The following is a 20,916-nucleotide window of genomic DNA, read 5'->3' on the forward strand; positions in this document are numbered from 1 at the left end:
TTTTTACACAGTCACTTGTCCCCACCCCCGAGGATCCCTGACTCACGGTGTGACTGGTTGATCCTGACTTCCGGCCTCTCCACAGGACGGATCTCCTTCCTCTTCTCCTCCGAGTCTTTTTGTTTGGAGAAGACGGAGGGGATGGTGGTGCCAGCTGCACACAAAGAGAAGAGGAACACAATGGCACTGAAAGAATAGCGACAGTTGGCAAAAACAAGAACTGACTGAGTACCGCACACATACCTAGGGATAGATGGAGTCATCTTAGTAAAGTTTTGCAGAGACTCTTATGTTTTCTCAGTGTGCTCGTGACTTTTTGCTTCTCAATAACAACTCTTTTTAATATTTAGTTATTTAACGAGTGTTTTGTTTTTGTGGGTAGTGTAGCTCACTTCATTAGGGTCCCAATTACACCAACGTGCTGCGATAATGCATGTAACATACGTTACCGTTTTGCATTTATTTTGAACGGCACCCCAATGCACTAATGTAAAAGCACTTGTGTGGCAGGGTCCTGCATTGCAGGAAAAATGCGTGGCAGGGTCCTGCATTGCAGGGAAAACGCGTGGCAGGGTCCTGCATTGCAGGGAAAACGCGTGGCAGGGTCCTGCATTGCAGGGAAAATGCGTGGCAGGGTCCTGCATTGCAGGGAAAATGCGTAGCAGTATCCTGAATTGCAGGGAAACGCGTGGCAGTGTCCTGCATTGCACGGAAACACGTGGCAGTGTCCTGCATTGCAGGGAGGGTCAGCGCCAGCATAAGGCAGCTCAGTCGGCCTCCTGAGGGTGCCAGGAGGGGGGGGGGGGTAAATCCACAGGGGCTTCTCTCAAGAAAAGCTTATGCTGGCGCCGCCCCTGCTCACACGTTTTCCTCGCTCAGCACAGCAGCGCACAGTGAAGTTCAGAGCTGCCTGCACACATTTTCATCTGCTCCCCCGGCCCCTCCCTCCTCCTCCTCTCGCAGTCAGTTGCAGGAGACAATGGCCGCTTGTTTCTCCCCCTCCTGCCCTTGCTATAAACAATCCCCTGCCACAGACCCCCGCCTCCAGTCCAGCAGGCAGGCTGAACTATTGGGGGTTCAGATGAGAGGGAGCCCGGGAGACCAGGGGGAGGAGCCGAGTGAGAGCAGGGGGCGTGGCCAGCAGACACAGGGACTGACATGGTACAGGTGAAGATCCTCTGGGGAAGGTCGGGCATGGATTAAATCCCTTTCTATGTCAGAATGTCTGTTATTATACTGCTCACTACATTAGGGTTGCCACCTTTTCTTTAAGTCCAATCCGAACACTTTAGAAGCGCACAGCAATTTTTTTTATAGTATAAACCGGTGATGGCGAACCTTGGAACCCCAGATGTTTAGGAACTACATTTCCCATGATGCTATAATACACTGCACAGTGCATGAGCATCATGGGAAATGTAGTTCCAAAACATCAGGGGTGCCAAGGTTCGCCATCACTGGTATAAACTATACATATATTTTGCAATATTTTGCAATTAAATAACATTTCTAATCATATGAAGTTAATCACAAGAGTCCCCCTTTACATCAGAGTCCACAGAGTTCCCCTTTTACATCTGAATCTGCAGAGTTCCCTTACACTGTAAGGGGGGACTCTGCAGACTCTGATGTAAGGGAGAACTCTGGGGACTCTAAGGGAAGCTCTGGGAACCCTGATGTAAGGGGGAACACTGAGTACTCTGATGTACAGTGAGGACTCTGATGTAAGGGGGAACACTGTGGCCTCTGGTGTAAAGGGGAACTCTGATATAAGGGGTACTCTGAGAACCCTGATTTACCTTAGTGTACTTACTCAGAGGCAGGAGAGAGAAGGGGGGAGACTTCAGTCACAGACAAGGATGGATGGTGAGCTCACTCACCCCTTGGCAGTCAGCACCTCTCATCCAGTTGTCTCTGAGGCTGCTGGCCTTCAAATTTCCAGCCCGCACTTTGCTTTTCTGAGGCACAGTGCTGGGGATTGGATTGTGGGCAGACACAGAGGGGTAGGGGGAGGAAGAGGAGCAGATCGAGCCCTTTCTCCTCTCCTTTCTGTATGTGGGGGGGATTGTTAGTGCTAGTTTTGGGCAGTGTGAAAGAGTGTAACAGACACTCTCAGCTTAGACAACTGCAGCCAGCAAACCCTGCTGGGAGGCCATAGTCCGGTCTGAATAATGTGTCCGGGTTTCAGACTGTCTGAAACCTGGACGCATGATTCCAAACCCGAACTGTCCGGGTGAATCCCGAACAGGTGCTCTGTAGGGTGAGCACATGGGGGAAAAGAGGACAAGGGAGGAGAGATGGGGACAGAAGGGGGCACAAAGGGGCAGTCAGAGAAGTTACACAGAGACAGAGCTTAGGAGATGAGGACAGAAGATCTGTGAGCTCTGCTGTATGGGTGGGTTAGATGTCAGACTTTGTTGTCCATTTACACCCAACTGTGATCTGATTCAATCCACCCAGACGGAGGGGAACAGATCCCCTTCTGTTGGTTTTTAGTAGACCGGATTGGATTGGAGAGAACACCCGCTGCTCCAAGAGAATAGAGGGTCCAATTGGGTCCGCCTGAAAAACAGACAGGCGGATCCAATTGGACTTCTCATGTAAAAGTGTCTAAAGTGCAATGTGATAGAGAGAATAATTAATATATGTATATCCAAAGTGCTGGTGCAGTAAATACATTTCATACAAAAACGTCCAATAAAATTGTGTCATGATAACACTTGTGCAGATCCACTGCAAGCGGTTTGCACCAACTTCAGCATAATATCACCAAGACAGAGCACACACCATCTGCTTACCAATACATGTGTCCTTTTAAAATTATGAGGCCATGTGTGCTTGTCATCTGTCTTATAATTGCAGCCACTTCACTCAAAAAGCAACAATGCCGGTATGATGGCTTTCTCCCAAAAACAACCTTTCACCACCCCGTTCAGTACCAACCACAGGAAACCCCGTATATGCAAAGAATAAAGCACACTATAGTTCATTACCAGAACAATTCAACAATTTGTCTCTTTATCCTGGTAAAGTTTGCTGTAAGTATATTACTTTAATAAAGCAGCTGTCAGAAACCATGAAATCCGACTGAGACAGAAGTACAGTTAAATCACACTTGTTTAATAATAAAAGTAAAAAGAACAAACGTAGTCAAAACAGAGTTCATTAACAGGAACGGATAGTCAGACAAGCCAAACGTCAGGGAGCCGGGGATGAGCGTAGTAAAAAAGCAAGCAGGATCTGGAGCCAGAATGTCAGCCAAGTAAGTCTTTTAACAGGAATGCAGGAGAGCGTCTCTAGAGATGTTGACTAAGGCGAAGGCAGAGAACCTCTGGGCTGGACGGCTTAAGTAGGCAGGACTGACGAGCAGGATATCATCGACAGGTTAGTATCTGTGGAGAGATAGGAGCTGGCAATTAGCCGACAGCTGAGCGGCCAGCTTAGAGAAGGAAGGGCTGAGCGCAGCCCTGACAGCAGCACAGTACGTCCTGGTAATGAACTATAGTGTGCTTTATTCTTTGCATGTACAGTGGTTTCCTGTGGTTGGTACTGGACTGGACGGAGTGGTGAAAGACCACTTTTGGGAGAAAGCCATCATACCTGCATTGTTGCTTTTTGAGTGAAATGGCTGCAAATATCCAGCAGATGACAAGCCCACATGACCTCATAAGTTTATCCCTTTCATGACTAAGCCTATTTCTGACATTTGTTGCTTACAAGTTAAAATCCGTATTTTTTGCTAGAAAGTTACTTAGAACCCCCAAACATTATCTCTGTGTGTGTGTGTGTATATTATAATATATATATATATATATATATATATATATATATATATATATATATATATATATATATATATATATATATATATATATATATATATTTTTTAACAGAGAATCTAGATAATAAAACGGCGATCGTTGCAATATTTTATGTCACACTGTATTTCCGCAGCGGTCTTTCAAACGCAATTTTTTTTTTAGGAAAAAAAGACACTTTCAGCCCAATTTTTTTTGTATAATGTGAAAGATAAAAGTTACACTGAGTAAATAGATACCAAACATGTCATGCTTTGAAATTGCACACACTCATGGAATGGCGACAAACTGCGGTACCTAAAAATCTCCATAGGCGGCGCTTTAAAAAAAATAACAGTTACCAGGTTAGAGTTACAGAGGAGATCTAGTGCTAGAATTATTGCTCTCGCTCCGACGGTCTCTCACATGTGTGATTTGAACACCATTAACATTTGCCCCCAAATCCCTCCTTTGCACTTCAAAGTATTCAGATCGCCAAAAACAGCGATTCTGAATACTGTCTTTTTTTTTTTTAAACCGGCGCCATTAGCAGCTGAGTAAACCGGACGTGACGTTGTGACGTCGCTCCCGTGTTTACACTAAGGAGACTGAATCTAAGCCGTTTCCAGCTTCCTTCCAGTCTCACTCTAGCCGGTGCATAAGTATCGGATTGTGGCTCGGGAGGCCCGGGAAGAGCGTCAGAAGGCGGCGACGTCCCCTCCCGCTCCTCCAGGATAACAGCCAAGCAGCTTTTAGCTGCATTGATTGTTATCCTTGAAGAGCCGACCGCCCGTTCTAAAAAAACGGTACCGGGAGGATCCTTGCAGCTGCTGGCATCACCTCGGTATGACCCCTTAAATCCGAGGTTGCATATGTGCGTACGGTCGGCGCTAAGGGGTTATGAAGTCACATTTTTTTGGTAAGCAGATGGAATGTGTTCTGTTTTGGTGATGTTACACTAAAGTCGGTGCAAACAGCTTGCAGTGGATCTGCACAAGTTTATCCTGGCCCAATTTTATATGAAATGTATGTTTTATGCATATTCTGTATTGCACTAGCACTTTGGAATGTACATATATTGATTATTCTTGATATCTACCACATTGCACTTTATTGTGGTTCTGCAAACTCTGGAGTAAAGAGGAACTCTGATATAAGGGGATCTTTGTCACCAGAGCCCCCTTACATCAGAGTTGCCAGTGTACCCCCTTAAATCAGGGTGCCCGGACCCCTTTTTTATGAAAGTTCCCCATTACAGTATAAAAGGAGAACTCTGCGGATTCTGATGCAAGGGCTCATTCAGACAGGTGCCACCCTCCCAGCAGAGCTGCTGTCTGGGGTCGGGGTGGTGGAAGGATGGTGAGGGGCACAAAAACGCACCTCCGCCTATGTACACAAAAATCCTGGAACCGGCCCTGATTGCAGGGAAACATGTGGCAGTGTGCTGCACAAAAAAACCCCCAAAAAATAAAAGCAATGGTTGTCACATTCGATTTTCGGCACATTAGGGTGCGGTGCAAACACTTTCATTTCAACATGTTAATACACTGCAAGAGTAATAAATGGGCCCTTAGTTTTCTTTGTAATTGTGTTTTTGTTCATTTTCTTTCTATTCGATCATCATTTGTGGACTGTCATTGTTATTTTTTATTTTACTTTTTTCACTGTCTTTTTTTTTTTTTTACTGTGAAAAAAACCCCCAGGAGTTTCTGTAAGCCTTAAAAGCAATTTAATACGGATCTCCTAACTTTCCTGATCGTGTTATTGACTTTTGCACTATTTTCTTCTCTTGTATTATTGGGCCTCATGCACACTGGACGTTAAAATAATGTTATAAAAAACGGCAGTAGCTTTGCAGTGAGTTTTTCAACGTTTTTGCGTTTTCTAGTGTTTTTCCGCGTTTTTTTTGAAGAAAATTTTTAAATTTTTTTTTAATGGATCAAAAATGTTAAAAACCGCTGGTGAGCGACGTTTTTGAGCGTTTATCGACGTTTATCAACGTTAGAGCATGTTTACAGCTGAAAAACGTCTCCCAGAACCCACTAGTTTTGGGGGTTTTTTTACTGCTCAAAAACGCCACTGCCAAAAATTGCTGATAACAGCCTATGTGTGCATGGACACATAGGATAACATGATGGAGAGTTTAAAGACTGTAGAAAAAAAAAAAAACGTCTACTGCCAAAAACAGCTGCTGTAAAAACATCAAAAAACGTCCAGTGTGCATGAGGCCTTACTGTAATGCCGCGTACACACGACCGGTTTTACCGTTGGAATAAGCTCTGAAGGTTTCTCCGATGGAATTCCGCTCAAGCTGTCTTGCATACACACGGTCACACCAAATTCCAACCGTCAAGAACGCGGTGACGTACAACACGTACAACGCCACTAGAAAAAGGAAGTTCAATAGCCAGTGCGCCGCCCTTTAGGCTCCTTCTGCTAATCTCGTCGAAACAGCATACAGACGAGCGTTTTTTCCGATAGTAATTTGTTCCGTCGGAAAAATTTAGAACATGTTCTCTATCTAAGTCCGTCTGAATTTTCGACGGAAAAAGTCCGATGGGGCATACACACGGTCGGAATATACGATGAAAAGCTCCCATCGGACTTTTTCTGACGGAAATTCCGACCGTGTGTACGCGGCATTAGATTTCTGTCAAGCTTCAAGCTGACACATGGTGAATAGTTTTGAACATTTTCCTTATCCGTATTAACACGCAACACAATTGTCTTGTAATAGAGGTTATATTTAAAAAACAAAAATAATTTAAAACCAAAAATACAACTTAAAAAGGAAGAAAAAAAGAAAAATCACCAAAAAGCTGAACTTCAGATAAAGAGTAGCTGGCATGCAAACCCTCTCTGGGTCCTTCCAGTTGGGTCCCAAAAGGGAATGTAGGATCACAATTTTGCGCCACATACACTAGGCACTTACCGGCGCTATGGGCGGGGCTCTGTGGTGGAAGATCCCTGTAACACGAGGCATCGTCCTGATTTATCCTCAGTAGTAAATCTGGGGTGCAAGCTGTAGAGGAAGACATAGGAGAGCTCAGAGAGGACAGATCATGAACTGACCAAACCAACGTCACCAAGGACCAGTAAACACAAGGGGAGTGCAGTAGAATTCTCCCATTGAAGTGTACATACTAGAATAAGAGTGCTCACAAGGGGGAACTTACTTTTTTTTTGGGTTTGCAATTATGGTGACACATCTGTGTCTGCAGTGTGGACAAGGACAGAGCCCACTATGGGCAGCCAGAAGTAAATGGACTCCACCTGTCCATTTACATCCAACTACTGTCTGATCTGCTTCCTTTTTTTTTTTCAGTGGACCGAACTGGACCTGGAGGGAGGAGGGTGTAAAACGGACATAAGTCTGTTTACACTCACCTGTCCATAGGAATGCATGGACCTTCCGATTAGGTCCGCCTAAAAAAAAAAAACCTGACAGGTGGACCTGATCGGATCGTCCCCGTGTCAAAGGGGCCTTTCTATGTGCCCTGATGGTGATGAAAAATCCAAAAATGTTAGAGTTGTCACCAGAACAGGAATATAGGGGAAATCTTCTGATGACAACGTTCTAAGAGAGGAATTCCCTTCACATAGGAGAGATTACATTTCACCTCCTATTGTGTATCAAATGCAAGATGTGAAGAAAAATCTCCCCAACAAGACACCGACTACAACAAACTGACCAAGGTTGTAGGTCTTCCCTACACTTAAAATGGAAATAGGATTTTAGTTCTCACTGCGGTTGATTTACTAACACTGGAGAGTGCAAAATCTGGTGCAGCTGTGCATGGTAGCCAATCAGCTTCTAAGTTCAGCTTGTTCAATTAAAAAGTGCTTGTATACCCCAATTTGTCATTTTTACCTACAGGTAAGCCTTTAATAAGGCTTACCTGTAGGTAAAATTAATATCTCTTAAACCTGTATGGTTTAGACGATACTCACTTTGCATGCAGCCGCTGACGTCTGCAGCACATGCGCTCTGAATGCCCGGCTGAAGGTCCAGCAAACGCTGCAGGACCTTTTCCGGGAAGTGACGTCATCGTGGCTCCGGCCACTCACAGCGCCGGAGCCGCGAACCCGAAAGAAACACTAAGGGCAAAATGTCAGCTTCCTCGGCGTGGACCGGGCTCCAATACGGGGGCTTCAATCTAAGGTAAGTATTTCATAATGAACTAGTATGCGGTGCATACTTGCTCATTATGCCTTTGCATTGCAGGGTTTTTTCTTTTGATGTGCAGATATACAACCGCTTAGCTTTGACAATAAGGCCGGGTTCACACTGGTATGACATACGCTCCGACTTTGGGAGCACATGTTGCATGACGTGTGTAAATCAATGGTTCCCTATAAGAGCCGTCTTAACTGGTCTGACACAAGTCGGTCCAACCTTGAAAAAGGTTTCCTGCACTACCTTGGTCTGACGTCGGTCCATTTTCAGCCCATTCAATATCATTGAAGTCGGATCAAAGTCGGATCCTTGTCCTAACCATCCAACTTGTGACATCCGACATGGTGATTACAGCAGCAGGAAAAGGAATTTATGTCACACTGGGATTGTTTCGATTGGTCAAAAGGACAAGTCAGACTATCTCAAAGTAGGAGCAAAAATCGTATCTTGTTCATTCAAGTCGGATGGAAGTAAGACGGATGTCGCACGGCAAAGTCGGATCGACAGTCGTACAACAGTTGTGTTGTACCAGTGTGAGCCCGGCCTAAAAGCTGGAAGATGATTGGTTTCTCTGCTGAACCAGATTTTGCACTTTCCAGTTTTAAGTAAATCAGCCCCACCGTAAAATCCTTTTCTTGGAGTCCATTAAAGTAGTGGTCCCGAATTTATGCGCTTAGGATGGAATTAGATAGTGTTGTAGAGACTTTGGCCTATTGAGTGACAGATGTGGTATATGTGAAGGGAATTGGAGCCATTCTACTCTAAGTATTATTGTTGTGCATAATCTGGATTGTGTACTGTTCTGTGATATTTTATTGTAATAAAACTTTATTGGAGATAAATAATTAAAAAAAAAAAAAAAAAAAAGCAGTGGTCCCCAACCTTTTTTTTGGCACCAGGGACCGGTTTCACGGCAGCCAATAATTTTCCCTCCCAGGGACCGGGGGGAATATTCACAGAGTCTGTCCTCAGCCCACCTATACAGGACAGCCCCCCTTTACACTATTGTAATGTGGACTGCTCTGTAAAAGGGGCACTGTAATGATTACAGTGCCCCTGCAGTCTGCCCAGCACAGGCCACCCTGCAGTCTGCCCAGCACAGCCCCCCCCCCCTGCAGTCTGCCCAGCACAGTGCCCCCCCTGCAGTCTGCCCAGCACAGCCCCCCCCCCTGCAGTCTGCCCAGCACAGTGTCCCCCCCTGCAGTCTGCCCAGCACAGTGTCCCCCCCCTGCAGTCTGCCCAGCACAGGCCCCCCCCTGCAGTCTGCCCAGCACAGTGTCCCCCCCCCTGCAGTCTGCCCAGCACAGGCCCCCCCCTGCAGTCTGCCCAGCACAGTGTCCCCCCCCCCTGCAGTCTGCCCAGCACAGGCCCCCCCCCTGCAGTCTGCCCAGCACAGTGTCCCCCCCTGCAGTCTGCCCAGCACAGTGTCCCCCCCTGCAGTCTGCCCAGCACAGTGTCCCCCCCCCTGCAGTCTGCCCAGCACAGGCCCCCCCCTGCAGTCTGCCCAGCACAGTGTCCCCCCCTGCAGTCTGCCCAGCACAGTGTCCCCCCCCTGCAGTCTGCCCAGCACAGTGTCCCCCCCCCTGCAGTCTGCCCAGCACAGTGTCCCCCCCCTGCAGTCTGCCCAGCACAGGCCCCCCCCTGCAGTCTGCCCAGCACAGTGTCCCCCCCCCTGCAGTCTGCCCAGCACAGGCCCCCCCCTGCAGTCTGCCCAGCACAGTGTCCCCCCCCCCTGCAGTCTGCCCAGCACAGGCCCCCCCCCCTGCAGTCTGCCCAGCACAGTGTCCCCCCCTGCAGTCTGCCCAGCACAGTGTCCCCCCCTGCAGTCTGCCCAGCACAGTGTCCCCCCCCCTGCAGTCTGCCCAGCACAGGCCCCCCCCTGCAGTCTGCCCAGCACAGTGTCCCCCCCCCTGCAGTCTGCCCAGCACAGCCCCCCCCCTGCAGTCTGCTCAGCACAGTGTCCCCCCCCCTGCAGTCTGCCCAGCACAGTGTCCCCCCCCCTGCAGTCTGCCCAGCACAGGCCCCCCCCTGCAGTCTGCCCAGCACAGGCCCCCCCCCTGCAGTCTGCCCAGCACAGGCCCCCCCCCTGCAGTCTGCCCAGCACAGGCCCCCCCCCTGCAGTCTGCCCAGCACAGGCCCCCCCCCCTGCAGTCTGCCCAGCACAGGCCCCCCCCCTGCAGTCTGCCCAGCACAGGCCCCCCCCTGCAGTCTGCCCAGCACAGGCCCCCCCCCTGCAGTCTGCCCAGCACAGGCCCCCCCCTGCAGTCTGCCCAGCACAGCCCCCCCCTGCAGTCTGCCCAGCACAGGCCCCCCCCCTGCAGTCTGCCCAGCACAGTGTCCCCCCCTGCAGTCTGCCCAGCACAGTGTCCCCCCCCCTGCAGTCTGCCCAGCACAGGCCCCCCCCTGCAGTCTGCCCAGCACAGGCCCCCCCCTGCAGTCTGCCCAGCACAGTGTCCCCCCCCTGCAGTCTGCCCAGCACAGCCCCCCCCCTGCAGTCTGCCCAGCACAGTGTCCCCCCCCCTGCAGTCTGCCCAGCACAGTGTCCCCCCCCCTGCAGTCTGCCCAGCACAGTGTCCCCCCCCCTGCAGTCTGCCCAGCACAGGACCCCCCCCTGCAGTCTGCCCAGCACAGGCCCCCCCCCTGCAGTCTGCCCAGCACAGCCCCCCCCCCTGCAGTCTGCCCAGCACAGGCCCCCCCCCTGCAGTCTGCCCAGCACAGGCCCCCCCCCTGCAGTCTGCCCAGCACAGGCCCCCCCCCTGCAGTCTGCCCAGCACAGGCCCCCCCCTGCAGTCTGCCCAGCACAGGCCCCCCCCTGCAGTCTGCCCAGCACAGGCCCCCCCCCTGCAGTCTGCCCAGCACAGGCCCCCCCCCTGCAGTCTGCCCAGCACAGGCCCCCCCCTGCAGTCTGCCCAGCACAGCCCCCCCCTGCAGTCTGCCCAGCACAGGCCACCCCTGCAGTCTGCCCAGCACAGGCCACCCTGCAGTCTGCCCAGTAAAATGCCCCTGCAGTCTGCCCAGCACAGGCCACCCTGCAGTCTGCCCAGTAAAATGCCCCTGCAGTCTGCCCCCTTTCCTCTATAACATCACTCTTCCGCATTCTGATCTCTGCCTCCCCTACACAGGACTGGGCTTTACTTGGACTTTTTTGCACTTCATTTTAGTTTAGTTTATTTTATTTATTTTTGGGTTTTATGCCAACGGCACACTATATTGAATAAGTGCACCACTTCCCCTTCTTTTTGCATTTGTTTACGCAGTGTTTATGAGTACACTACTAAGTGGTTGCAGCTATTCACATTCATTATACTTTAGTTTTTTTTAGTTCACTTTGATTCTTTATTCCACTATATTCACTGGAGTTTGATGGTTTATTCTTATTTTAAACTACACATAGTAGTGCAGAAGTTTCATCCCTATAACATATTTCTATAGGTCCACTGGTCAGGTGAGCGAGTATTCCTACTGGTAGCGGAGCACTACACTTATTGGTGGAGCATGGAATCAGGTACAATGAAATAAGAATTATTGAAGATTTTTTTTGATTGGACTTTTATTTGTCAATCATTTTTGTTGGTGCTTTATGAGTTACCTTATATGAACACTTATTTGAGTTGAATGTAATGTATGGTGTCACATAAATTTGGGACCAACGCTTTTATGGGAATCTGACTGACTGCAGCTTCTAATGCACATTATGAGAAGCTCACAGTGTGCAGCAAAATCAGAGCAAGCCGTTTCAGTCCAGGAGAGGAGCCTGTAAGATTGAAGAGGTCAGATTTGAACGCCCCCCTCTGCACATACAATGGATGACCAATCAGGAGGCTCAGTTGCGGAAAGTCTCACCTGGGTGTCTAGTGGTCTTCCCTCCTCTCCTCCGGCATGAATCCAGGTTGGGTCTGGGCTCTTGTTTTACTCCTGTGACCGATTCTCTCTGGGAACACGCTGTGGAAGGAAAGAACACAGTGACCTTCATTCTGACACTTCCAAGCTACTCCAACCTTCCATGTTAAAGCAGAACTCCGGGCAGATATCAAAGACACAAATGAATGCAGCTTTGTAATTATTAATCATGGTTTTTTTTTAACACAAGAGAGGTGTAAGCACCTGAATTTTACAGAGTATCAACCTCTTGCAATCCCTGTAGAGCAGATCTCAGACTAGGAAAGGGAGTAGCAGCACAAGGAGCCAATCACTGATCATGTGCTGACAAGGGACATGCTGATAAAAGGAGAGAGCAGAGTGACAAAGATGAGCCCCTTACTGTTCAATTACAGGCTGGGGGAGGGACAAGATCTGTGCGTTATAATGAACTAAAAAAAAAAAAAATCAGGTCTCCTCCCTCACCAGAAAGAGCTGTGAAGAGCTACAGTATGTACAGTACAGGACTGGTGGGGCAGAAGAACAAATCCTCCGACATGTAAAACTTTTCAGATATATGTATTCCATCTGTGTGCAATGTGTGGGAAAGTGCCCGAGCTTGTTTGCGTGTGTAGATATGAACCAAGCCTTAAGGCTGGGTTCACACCATTGCGAACTGGATGCGGAAATTCACTGCATCCAATTCGCAATAGCAGGAGAGTTTGACATATCTCCGCTGCAGGTCCGGTACGTTTTGAAAAAAAACGCCGTGCGTCTTTTGGTCCGTTTCAGGTGCAAATTCAGCTCAAAATTCGAGAGCAACCAAAATAATTCAAACTCATTTTCCAGCATTTGAAAAAAAAAAGTAAAAATTAATCAGTGAATTATACTTATCTTCTCTCCAGAACTTTCCTAAACATACCTCTCCATGTGTCAGGACTGGGATCTGAACCTACAAAAACTTTGCTGCATCCGGCAGTAGCTCTTTTTCCTGAGCCACCAGAGATGCTGGACAGCATTCCTTCCGATTCCTTGGACAATCCTTGCCTTATCTGTTGTTTCTGGTAAACCTTGAACCCTTTGCTCTTCCCATGAACTTCCAATTGAAGTCATGCCTTTGCACGTCTTGCTTGCCAGATTATTGTGCTCTCTCTAGCTAATATCTGGTTACTTTGCATACCTGCAACTGTCCAGATCTCCACTACCACTCCTTACTGACCTTTGATTTGTTCCTCTACTACGCTTCCACTTGATTCCAACCTGCAACCACTTCTTATTGACCTTTGGCTTGTTTACTGACTATGCTTCTGCTTGATTTCTACCTGCTATATCTGCTACTGGACCCTGATTTGCTCACCTCCTGGTGGGCCGATCCTGAGGACCGAACCTGGTACTAACATGCAGCAAAACTCATCTCCACCATCAGGAGCTCTGGTGAACATTGGTTAGTGCTTAGACATTGCACCTCGGATGAGCTTGCGTCATCCGCCAGGGTGACCTGCTTGTTTACTTAGCCTGATGATTTATGGGAGCCACTCTACAGTCATAGCTACTGGTCTCCGAGACTGACCCCTAACGTGACACCTGGCTTCCAGCAGCTGCCCTCTTCTGGGTTGAATGACAGCCAATCAGCATATTGTCTTCGCTTGGGACCTGAATGTCTCCGCAAATCCTCCAGCAGGATTACTGTCAGGGGACTTCGGTCGCCTCCGTCCGCCGGGCTCCGGGGCGCAAGCGTGGTGGACTGGCGCTTTGGCGCACACCCGTTCACGGCCCGATGGTGCGGCGCGTGCGGGTGCATGGTGGTCCCCGTGCGGGTGCCCGGTAGCACGTCACGCTTATGCGCGCGCCGTGGGGGCTACTTCTGACGACTCCGACAAACCAGTCGGGTTGCTGGTTTGTCGTCAGCTGTCCCTGGTTCCCTGTTCCTCTGCGATCCTTGTCTGCTGCTTAACCCTGTGCTGAACCCCTGGCTTGTTATAACGGATACCGCTGCTTGTCTAATACCCTCTGACCTCTACTTGTTAAACGGACTTTGCTCTGCCTGATCACCCGGTTCTGACCTCTGCTAGTTAAACGGACTTTGCTCTGCCTGATCACCCAGTTCTGGCCTCTGCTAGTTAAATGGACTTTGCTCTGCCTGATAACCCGGTTCTGACCTCTGCTTGTTTAACGGACTTCCTGCTACTCAGTCCCCTGGTTCTGCACGACACCTGCCTGTACACCTCCAGCCAGCAACCGAAGACTTCTACCAGACCTTCAGTCCCACCTTCGGATCTCTCATCTACCGGAAGCCCGTGCCTCCACGTGCCTCCTGCTCCCTGTATCATTTCCAGGGGTCTGTGTGCGCGTGGGCGTAAGGGCGAGCCGCTCTCGGCATCTTGGCCTCGGTGAGTATTAGTCATGACAATTACCCATTCGCTGTCTGATGAGCCTTGTTTGACCTTTTGGTCATTGTTGGAGGTGGGCGGCCAATCTCTAAATTTTACAATCGATGTTGGATTGATGCTTTGTTTTCCTTCTATCACGTTACTGTTCTATGAGACATCCATCTCTATATAAACTGATTCCTACCATTGGGCCTTACTTGGACTTTTTTTGCACTTTATTTTAGTTTAGTTTATTTTATTTATTTTTTGAGTTTTATGCTAACGGCACACTATATTGAATAAGTGCACCACTTCCCCTTTTTTCTCATTTCTTTACGCAGTGTTTATGAGTACACTACTAAGTGGATGCAGCTATTCACATTCATTATACTTTTGTTTTTTTGAGTTATTTTTCAGCTCTCATTGGTCCAAAAATCCCCAAAATGTTTATAGCGCTCAATATCTCATGCTGAAATTTAGACATGTGAATGAGTCTGAGCAGTGTCCTCCCCCTTCCTGCCCTGTATAGACACTTCCATATGATGAGAGAAGTAGTCTGAAAGAAAACAACTTCCGCTGTGTTCTGTCCCACCCATAATGCTCTGGGAATCCTTTGTCTATGACACACATAGAACTAATGGTGTATTTGATAAACAATACCCACTTCTGATACTGTCTCAGTAGCAGATCTCCTCTCACCTGAATTGGTGACCGTCCTGTCCGCGTCAGAGATGTCAATGTACAGATCCTTCACCTTCTTTATCCGGAACAAGACCTCAGGGTTCAGGATCTCAAAGCCTGAGAGATGAGAAGACAGAAAGTCAGATGGGGGAAGAAAGGAGAGAGAGAACAAATGAGAGAGAAAAAAAGAGAACAGAGAGAGAAATAGAGAACACAGAGAGAGGGAAATAGAGAACAGAGAGAGAAAGAGAGAAAAGAGAGAGAGAGAACAAACAATGAGGCAGAATAAAAGAAACGGATTAGAGTGAGAGACAGAGAATATAAAGAGACAATTACAGAAATGAGAGAGAAAACAAAGCGAGAATAAAAGAAAAAGATGCCAGAAAGAAAAGAAAGAAAGGAGTAGTGTGTGAATGAGAAAGTGAGTAGAGTAGGAGGGGGGACATGACAGTCACCATCCTGTACACACACCCTATGACTGATGGTCTCCAGCCAGCCCCATCCTTCCTCCATCACACATCCCCAAGACCCCAGTAAGATATGGAGCAGAAGGCTCCCCCACTCACCCATCCCCTGCAGGGCAGAGTGGATCTCCATCATCACCTTCTTATAGAGATCCTTCTGCCAGTCCTCCAGTGCACTCCACTCCTCCGCTGAGAAACAGGCCGCCACATCATGGAACATCACTGACACCTGCACAGGAGGAAGGGAAGGTGAGCAGAGTGTGCCTTCTTATTGGGAAACAACAGTTAAGAAACTTAGATAAGACATAATTCTGTTATGGTACTCACATAATCACCGCCAGTACTCCCAATGGCACTCACAGAATCCCCACCAGTACTCCCAATGGCACTCACAGATCCCCCGCCAGTACTCCCAATGGCACTCACAGAATCCCCACCAGTACTCCCAATGGCACTCACAGATCCCCTGCCAGTACTCCCAATGGCACTCACAGAATCCCCGCCAGTACTCCCAATGGCACTCACAGAATCCCCGCCAGTACTCCCAATGGCACTCACAGAACCTCTGCCAGTACTACCAATGGCATTCATAGAATCTTTGCCAGTACTCCCAATGGCACTCAGAATCTCTGACAGTACTCCCCCAATGGTACTCAAATAATCCCCGTCTGAACTTCCAATGGTACTCACAGATTTTAATATTAACCCCTTCATACCTGATTTGCTGAGTTGAGCTGAGATAGCGTACTCACCTGCCCAGCCAATCCAGTGTTGTCCATCTGTGATCTGACGAAAACTGCTGCATGGCGGCCCCTCACCTCCTTGTTCAATGTGATGTCCAGGGTCCTAGCAGCCAGCACCCTGGTGACACTACATGGTGTCATGCTCAGTGTGTTCTACACAGCCCTAAAGTAAGTGATTTGGATATCTCAGGAGGATTAGGGAAGGGAGGACGAGAAAAGCAGAGACCCTGGCTGCACTCCGCAAAAACAACCCCCCCCATTAAGAAAAATAAATAAAAGTCAAAGTATAAAAAAGTGAGTGAAGGTCGGCTTTCATCAGTCATTGTACTGAATAATAGATGTTATTCCGGCATCCTCTAGTTCATAACAACCAGGAACCTAAAAAGTCTTACCTGATACACCTGTGTGTCCATGTTGGAATGGCCTCTCTTCATAGATGGGGAAGGGAGGTCACATTCATGGACGAGGAGACAAAGTGACTCCGGACTGCCCTGCAGACAAATAATTCATCTAGGTTAATGACAAACCACACATTGGAAAGATCTATCGGAGCGAACAAAAGAGGGTGACTACATTCCTACATATAGTAAGGAGCATGGAGAAGGAACATAGCCACCCTCCAACAGGAAGTCACATCACAGCAGCAAACAAAAGGAATTCGGAGATCTAGAGGAGGCTGAAAGTGATAGAAGGGACTTTCCAAGATAGGCCGGGTTCACGCCAGTGTGTCCCAGGTCTAATTTAACACACTTCTAAGCCACAATTTAATTTACTTCTATTATGTTGCACATTTTTTTGCAATGTTTTCTGAAGGCGCACCAAAAGTCCAGTAAGCCGCATCCTTGGCGTTCTTCGAAAAAAAAAAAAACAGCAAAAATGCGCAACCTAATAGAAGTCGAACCATTTTTAAACACATGTAAAATGCACATAAACTATGCATGCACCCGCCCTGTGGCCAAATATAAATTATATATATATATATATATACACACACACACACACACACATACATACACACAGTTGTGTGAAAAATTATTTGCCCCCTTCCTGCTTTATTTTTTTTGCATATTTCTCACACTTAAAATGTTCAGATCAAACAAATTTTATTATTCCACAAAGATAACCCGAGTAAATCCAAGATGCAGTTTTTAAATAATTATTTCATTTATTAAGGGAAAAAAACTGTTCAAACCTGCCTGGCCCTATGTGAAAAAATAATTGCCCCCTCCCATGCTGAATCATGAATGAACTGTGATTAACCACAATTTTATGAAAAGCCGAGTTAAATTTCACCTGCCACACCCAGGCCTGATTACTGCCAGACCTGTTGAATCAAGAAATCACATAAATAGAAGCTGTCTGACAAAGTGAAGCACGTTAACAGATCACAAATAGCCACAAATCATGCCACAATCTAATAAAAGTTCAAGAACAGATTAGAAACAAAGTAATGTACATGTATCGGTCTAGAAAGGGTTTCTAAGGCTTTGGACCTCCAGTGAACAACAGGGAGAGCCATTATCCACAAATTGAGATAACTTGGAACAGTGGTGAACCTTCCCAAGAGTGGCCGGCCTACAAAAATTACTCCAAGAGCACGACTCATCCAGGAGTTCATAAAGAACCCAGAACAACATCTAAAGAACTTCAGGCCTCACTTGCCTCAGGTAAGATCAGTGTTCATGATTCACCAATAAGAGACAGGGCAAAAATGGCATCCATGGGAGAGTTCCAAGGCCAAATCCACTGCTGACCAAAAAAAAACACACAGGCTCCTCTCACACTTACCAAAAAAATCTTGATTATCCCCAAGACTTTTAGGCAAATATTCTGTGGACTGAAGAGACAAACATTTAACATTTTGGAAGGTGTACGTCCCGTTACATCTGGCATAAAACGAATACGGCATTTCATAACAAGAACATCATACCAACAATCAGACATGGTGGTGGTAGCGTTCCCAAAAGTGGAACGTCCGCTTTAAGCACCCCTCGCCCTGACATTCCACATTTGGCATGTCATTTTTTTTGGGGGGGGGGGGGGGGGGGGGGTGCGTGTACACCTTTTTAGTGGGACTCCTCCTCTCGCCCTAGGGGGCCCCTCCCTGCCAGCGATCTTCTGGGACACAACACAGGTCCCAGAAGACTGGCTCGCCAATAGCAGAGCTCAGCGTGACTCACGCATGCGCAGTGCGTGCCCGGCCATGACAGCTCGGTTCGTGCCCACAGTTGCTATGACGGCACCGAGGAGAGGAGGGGGAGAGGAGCGAGGCTCCAGGCGGTCGCATCGCTGGACCGTGGGACAGGTGAGTCAGCAGCTATGCTTTTTGTAGCTGCTGACTTTTAATAAACTAAAAAACGGGTGGCACTCTGCTTTAAGTACCTGATTTACCATAATTGATGGAACTATGAATTCTGAGCTCTACCAGAAAATCCTAAAAGGAGAATGTCCGGCCATCAGTTCGTGACCTCAAGCTCAAGTGCACTTGGGTTATACAGAAGGACAATGATCCGAAACACAACAGCAATTCCACCTCCAAACGGTTCAAACAAAGCAAAATGTAAGTTTTGGAGTGGCCTAGTCAATGCCCGGACTTAAATCCAATTGAGATTAGAGGTCGACCGATATATTGGCCGACATTTGGCCTTTTTTAAGAAATCGGCATCGGCTGATTGTTATGCAAATTCAGCCAATTTAATTGCACCATGCCCCATCGACCCACAAGTGTTTCTCCTTGCCAGAGCCTCTGAGTGTGTGAAACTGACATTTGTAACTGAATGCAAAGAGAGACCAGCTGTCAGAATTTAGCGCTGATGTCGGGGGTGGGCGGGACCCAGCAGCTATCATACACAAGCCAATGGGATGGGATCTGGGCGGGCTGCTACGTGCATGTGGCTCAGCCCACTTTCTTAAGCAGCCCAATCATTGGCTGGTGTTTGATAGCTGCTAGGTCCCTCCCACCCACCCCCGACATCAACGCTGAATTTTGACAGCTGGTCTATCTCTGCATTAAGTTACATATATGTCAGTTTCACAGTTATACTATATCGGCTCAGTGTGAAACCTGCCAGTGCCAATCAGTGCCAACTGCCAGTGCCAACCAGTGCCCACCAGCCAAAAAAAGAAAAAAAAATTGGCCTAAAATATCGGCATCATATGTTGGCTGCCCCGATTTCTAAACATCGGCATCAGATAGAGAAAAACCCATATCGGTCGACCTCTAATTGAGATGCTGTATCATGACCTTACACAAGCCGTTCATGCTGGAAAACCCTCCAATGTGGCTGAATTAATACAATTCTACAAAAGAAGAGTGGGCCAAAATTGCTCCACCGCAATGTGAAAGACTAATTGCCAGTTATCGCAAACGCTTGATTGCAATTGTTGCCGCCAAGGGTGCCACAACCAGGTATTAGGTTTAGGGGGCGATTACTTTTTATAACATAAAGCCAGGCAGGTTTGGACAGCTTTTTTGCCTTAATAAATTAAACCATCATTTAAAAACTGCATTTTGTATTTACTATCTTTGTGTAATAATAAAATGTGTTTGATGATCTGAGTCTATTAAATGTGACAAATATGCATAAAAAAAAAAAAAAAAAAAAAAAAAAAAAAAAAAAAAAAAAATAATCAGAAAGGGGGCAAATACTTTTTCACACAACTTCACATAATTGTGAAATGGAAGGAAAATTATAAATGGTTTTCAATTTTTTTTTTTTACAATAAATATGTGAAAAGTGTGGCGTACATTTGTATTCAGCCCCCCCTGAGTCAATACTTTGCTGAACCGCCTTTTACTGCAATTACAGCTGCAAGTCCTTTTGGATCACCCAAAATGAGTAAGAGCTTCTTTTGTGCGACAAGCGTCACAAGATGTCATTTGTCGCATGGCAATCGTGGCGAAACCGCACCACGTTTTAGGTGCCATTGAAAAGAATCGTGGGCAGAATTGCCAGCGATTCTGCCACGATCCCAAAATGCCCAGGTGTGAATGGAGCTGCCCCGATTCACACAGATGCGATTCTGGAGGCGTTCTCAAACTCACAGATTGGCAGGACAGGCTAGATATCATGTGTTCCTGTTGAGGTGGTTCACACAGATGTGATCCGCACGCATTGGGAGCGCCATTACAAAAAAGGGTCCTGTCCAAGTTTGTAGCGGTGCGTTCCAGAGTCGCAAATGATAGAGTAGAGTGTTCACATAGGATTGCTATTGACAGGAGTTCCTTCACTGAAGTCAACGGAAAGCGTTTTTTGCACTGAAGTCAACGGGAGTTTTATTTTCTTCTACTTCTTCAGGCAATTTTTAGTTTATACCTCCGATGACCGCTGTTCTATTATTTCAGGGTAGATTAGACATGTGTTAACCACTAAATTCAAAAAACAAAATGGCCCTTTAAGAGCTATGGGCGGAAGTGACGTTTTGATGTCGCTTCCGCCCTGAAGTGATATGGGGACGGGTGGGGGCCATCTTCCCCTCACTCGTCTCCATGTCACACAAGGAACATCATCCGATCGCCTCCGCCGCTGCCGACGTCTCCAGTAAGGGGCGGAGGGCACCGGAGTGTGGCGCAGAGACCACTATTATCGGAAACCAGACCGCCGGCCGAAGTAGAGGATCCTGGGGTTATGGCAGCTAGCTGCTGCCATAACAAAGATATTCCTCTTCAAAGTTTGGACGTATATTGGCGTGTGGCGGTCCAGAAATGGTTAAAAAAAAAACCTCCTTTCTCTGAAGCCCAATCTGCATTCAGGTGGCGCTTCAGGGGCTACTGACAGGGGTGAAGAAGTGTTGCGACGCCTCCGCATTTGAATCATTTTTCTGCCA

General features: G+C 47.6%; 1 protein-coding gene across 6 annotated transcripts in view; it reads right to left on the reverse strand.

Annotated features, from left to right (window-relative positions):
* The window catches only part of LOC141139103 (uncharacterized), a 106,646-nt gene that overhangs the window by 75,169 nt on the left and 10,561 nt on the right, over window positions 1-20,916 (reverse strand). For 5 of the 6 annotated variants that reach the window (XM_073624920.1, XM_073624916.1, XM_073624919.1 and 2 more), the window contains 6 exons: window positions 16,482-16,580; window positions 15,449-15,575; window positions 14,901-14,999; window positions 11,818-11,916; window positions 6,730-6,819; window positions 47-154 (listed from right to left, as the gene is read on the reverse strand). In XM_073624920.1, the coding sequence (XP_073481021.1) occupies window positions 47-154; window positions 6,730-6,819; window positions 11,818-11,916; window positions 14,901-14,999; window positions 15,449-15,575; window positions 16,482-16,580 (622 nt within the window). Of the gene's footprint in view, window positions 1-46; window positions 155-6,729; window positions 6,820-11,817; window positions 11,917-14,900; window positions 15,000-15,448; window positions 15,576-16,481; window positions 16,581-20,916 lie in introns of those variants that run through there. The other variant, XM_073624915.1, reaches the window with a different exon arrangement.

Source organism: Aquarana catesbeiana, linkage group LG04, assembly GCF_042186555.1.
Source record: "Aquarana catesbeiana isolate 2022-GZ linkage group LG04, ASM4218655v1, whole genome shotgun sequence".
Taxonomy (NCBI): domain Eukaryota; kingdom Metazoa; phylum Chordata; class Amphibia; order Anura; family Ranidae; genus Aquarana; species Aquarana catesbeiana.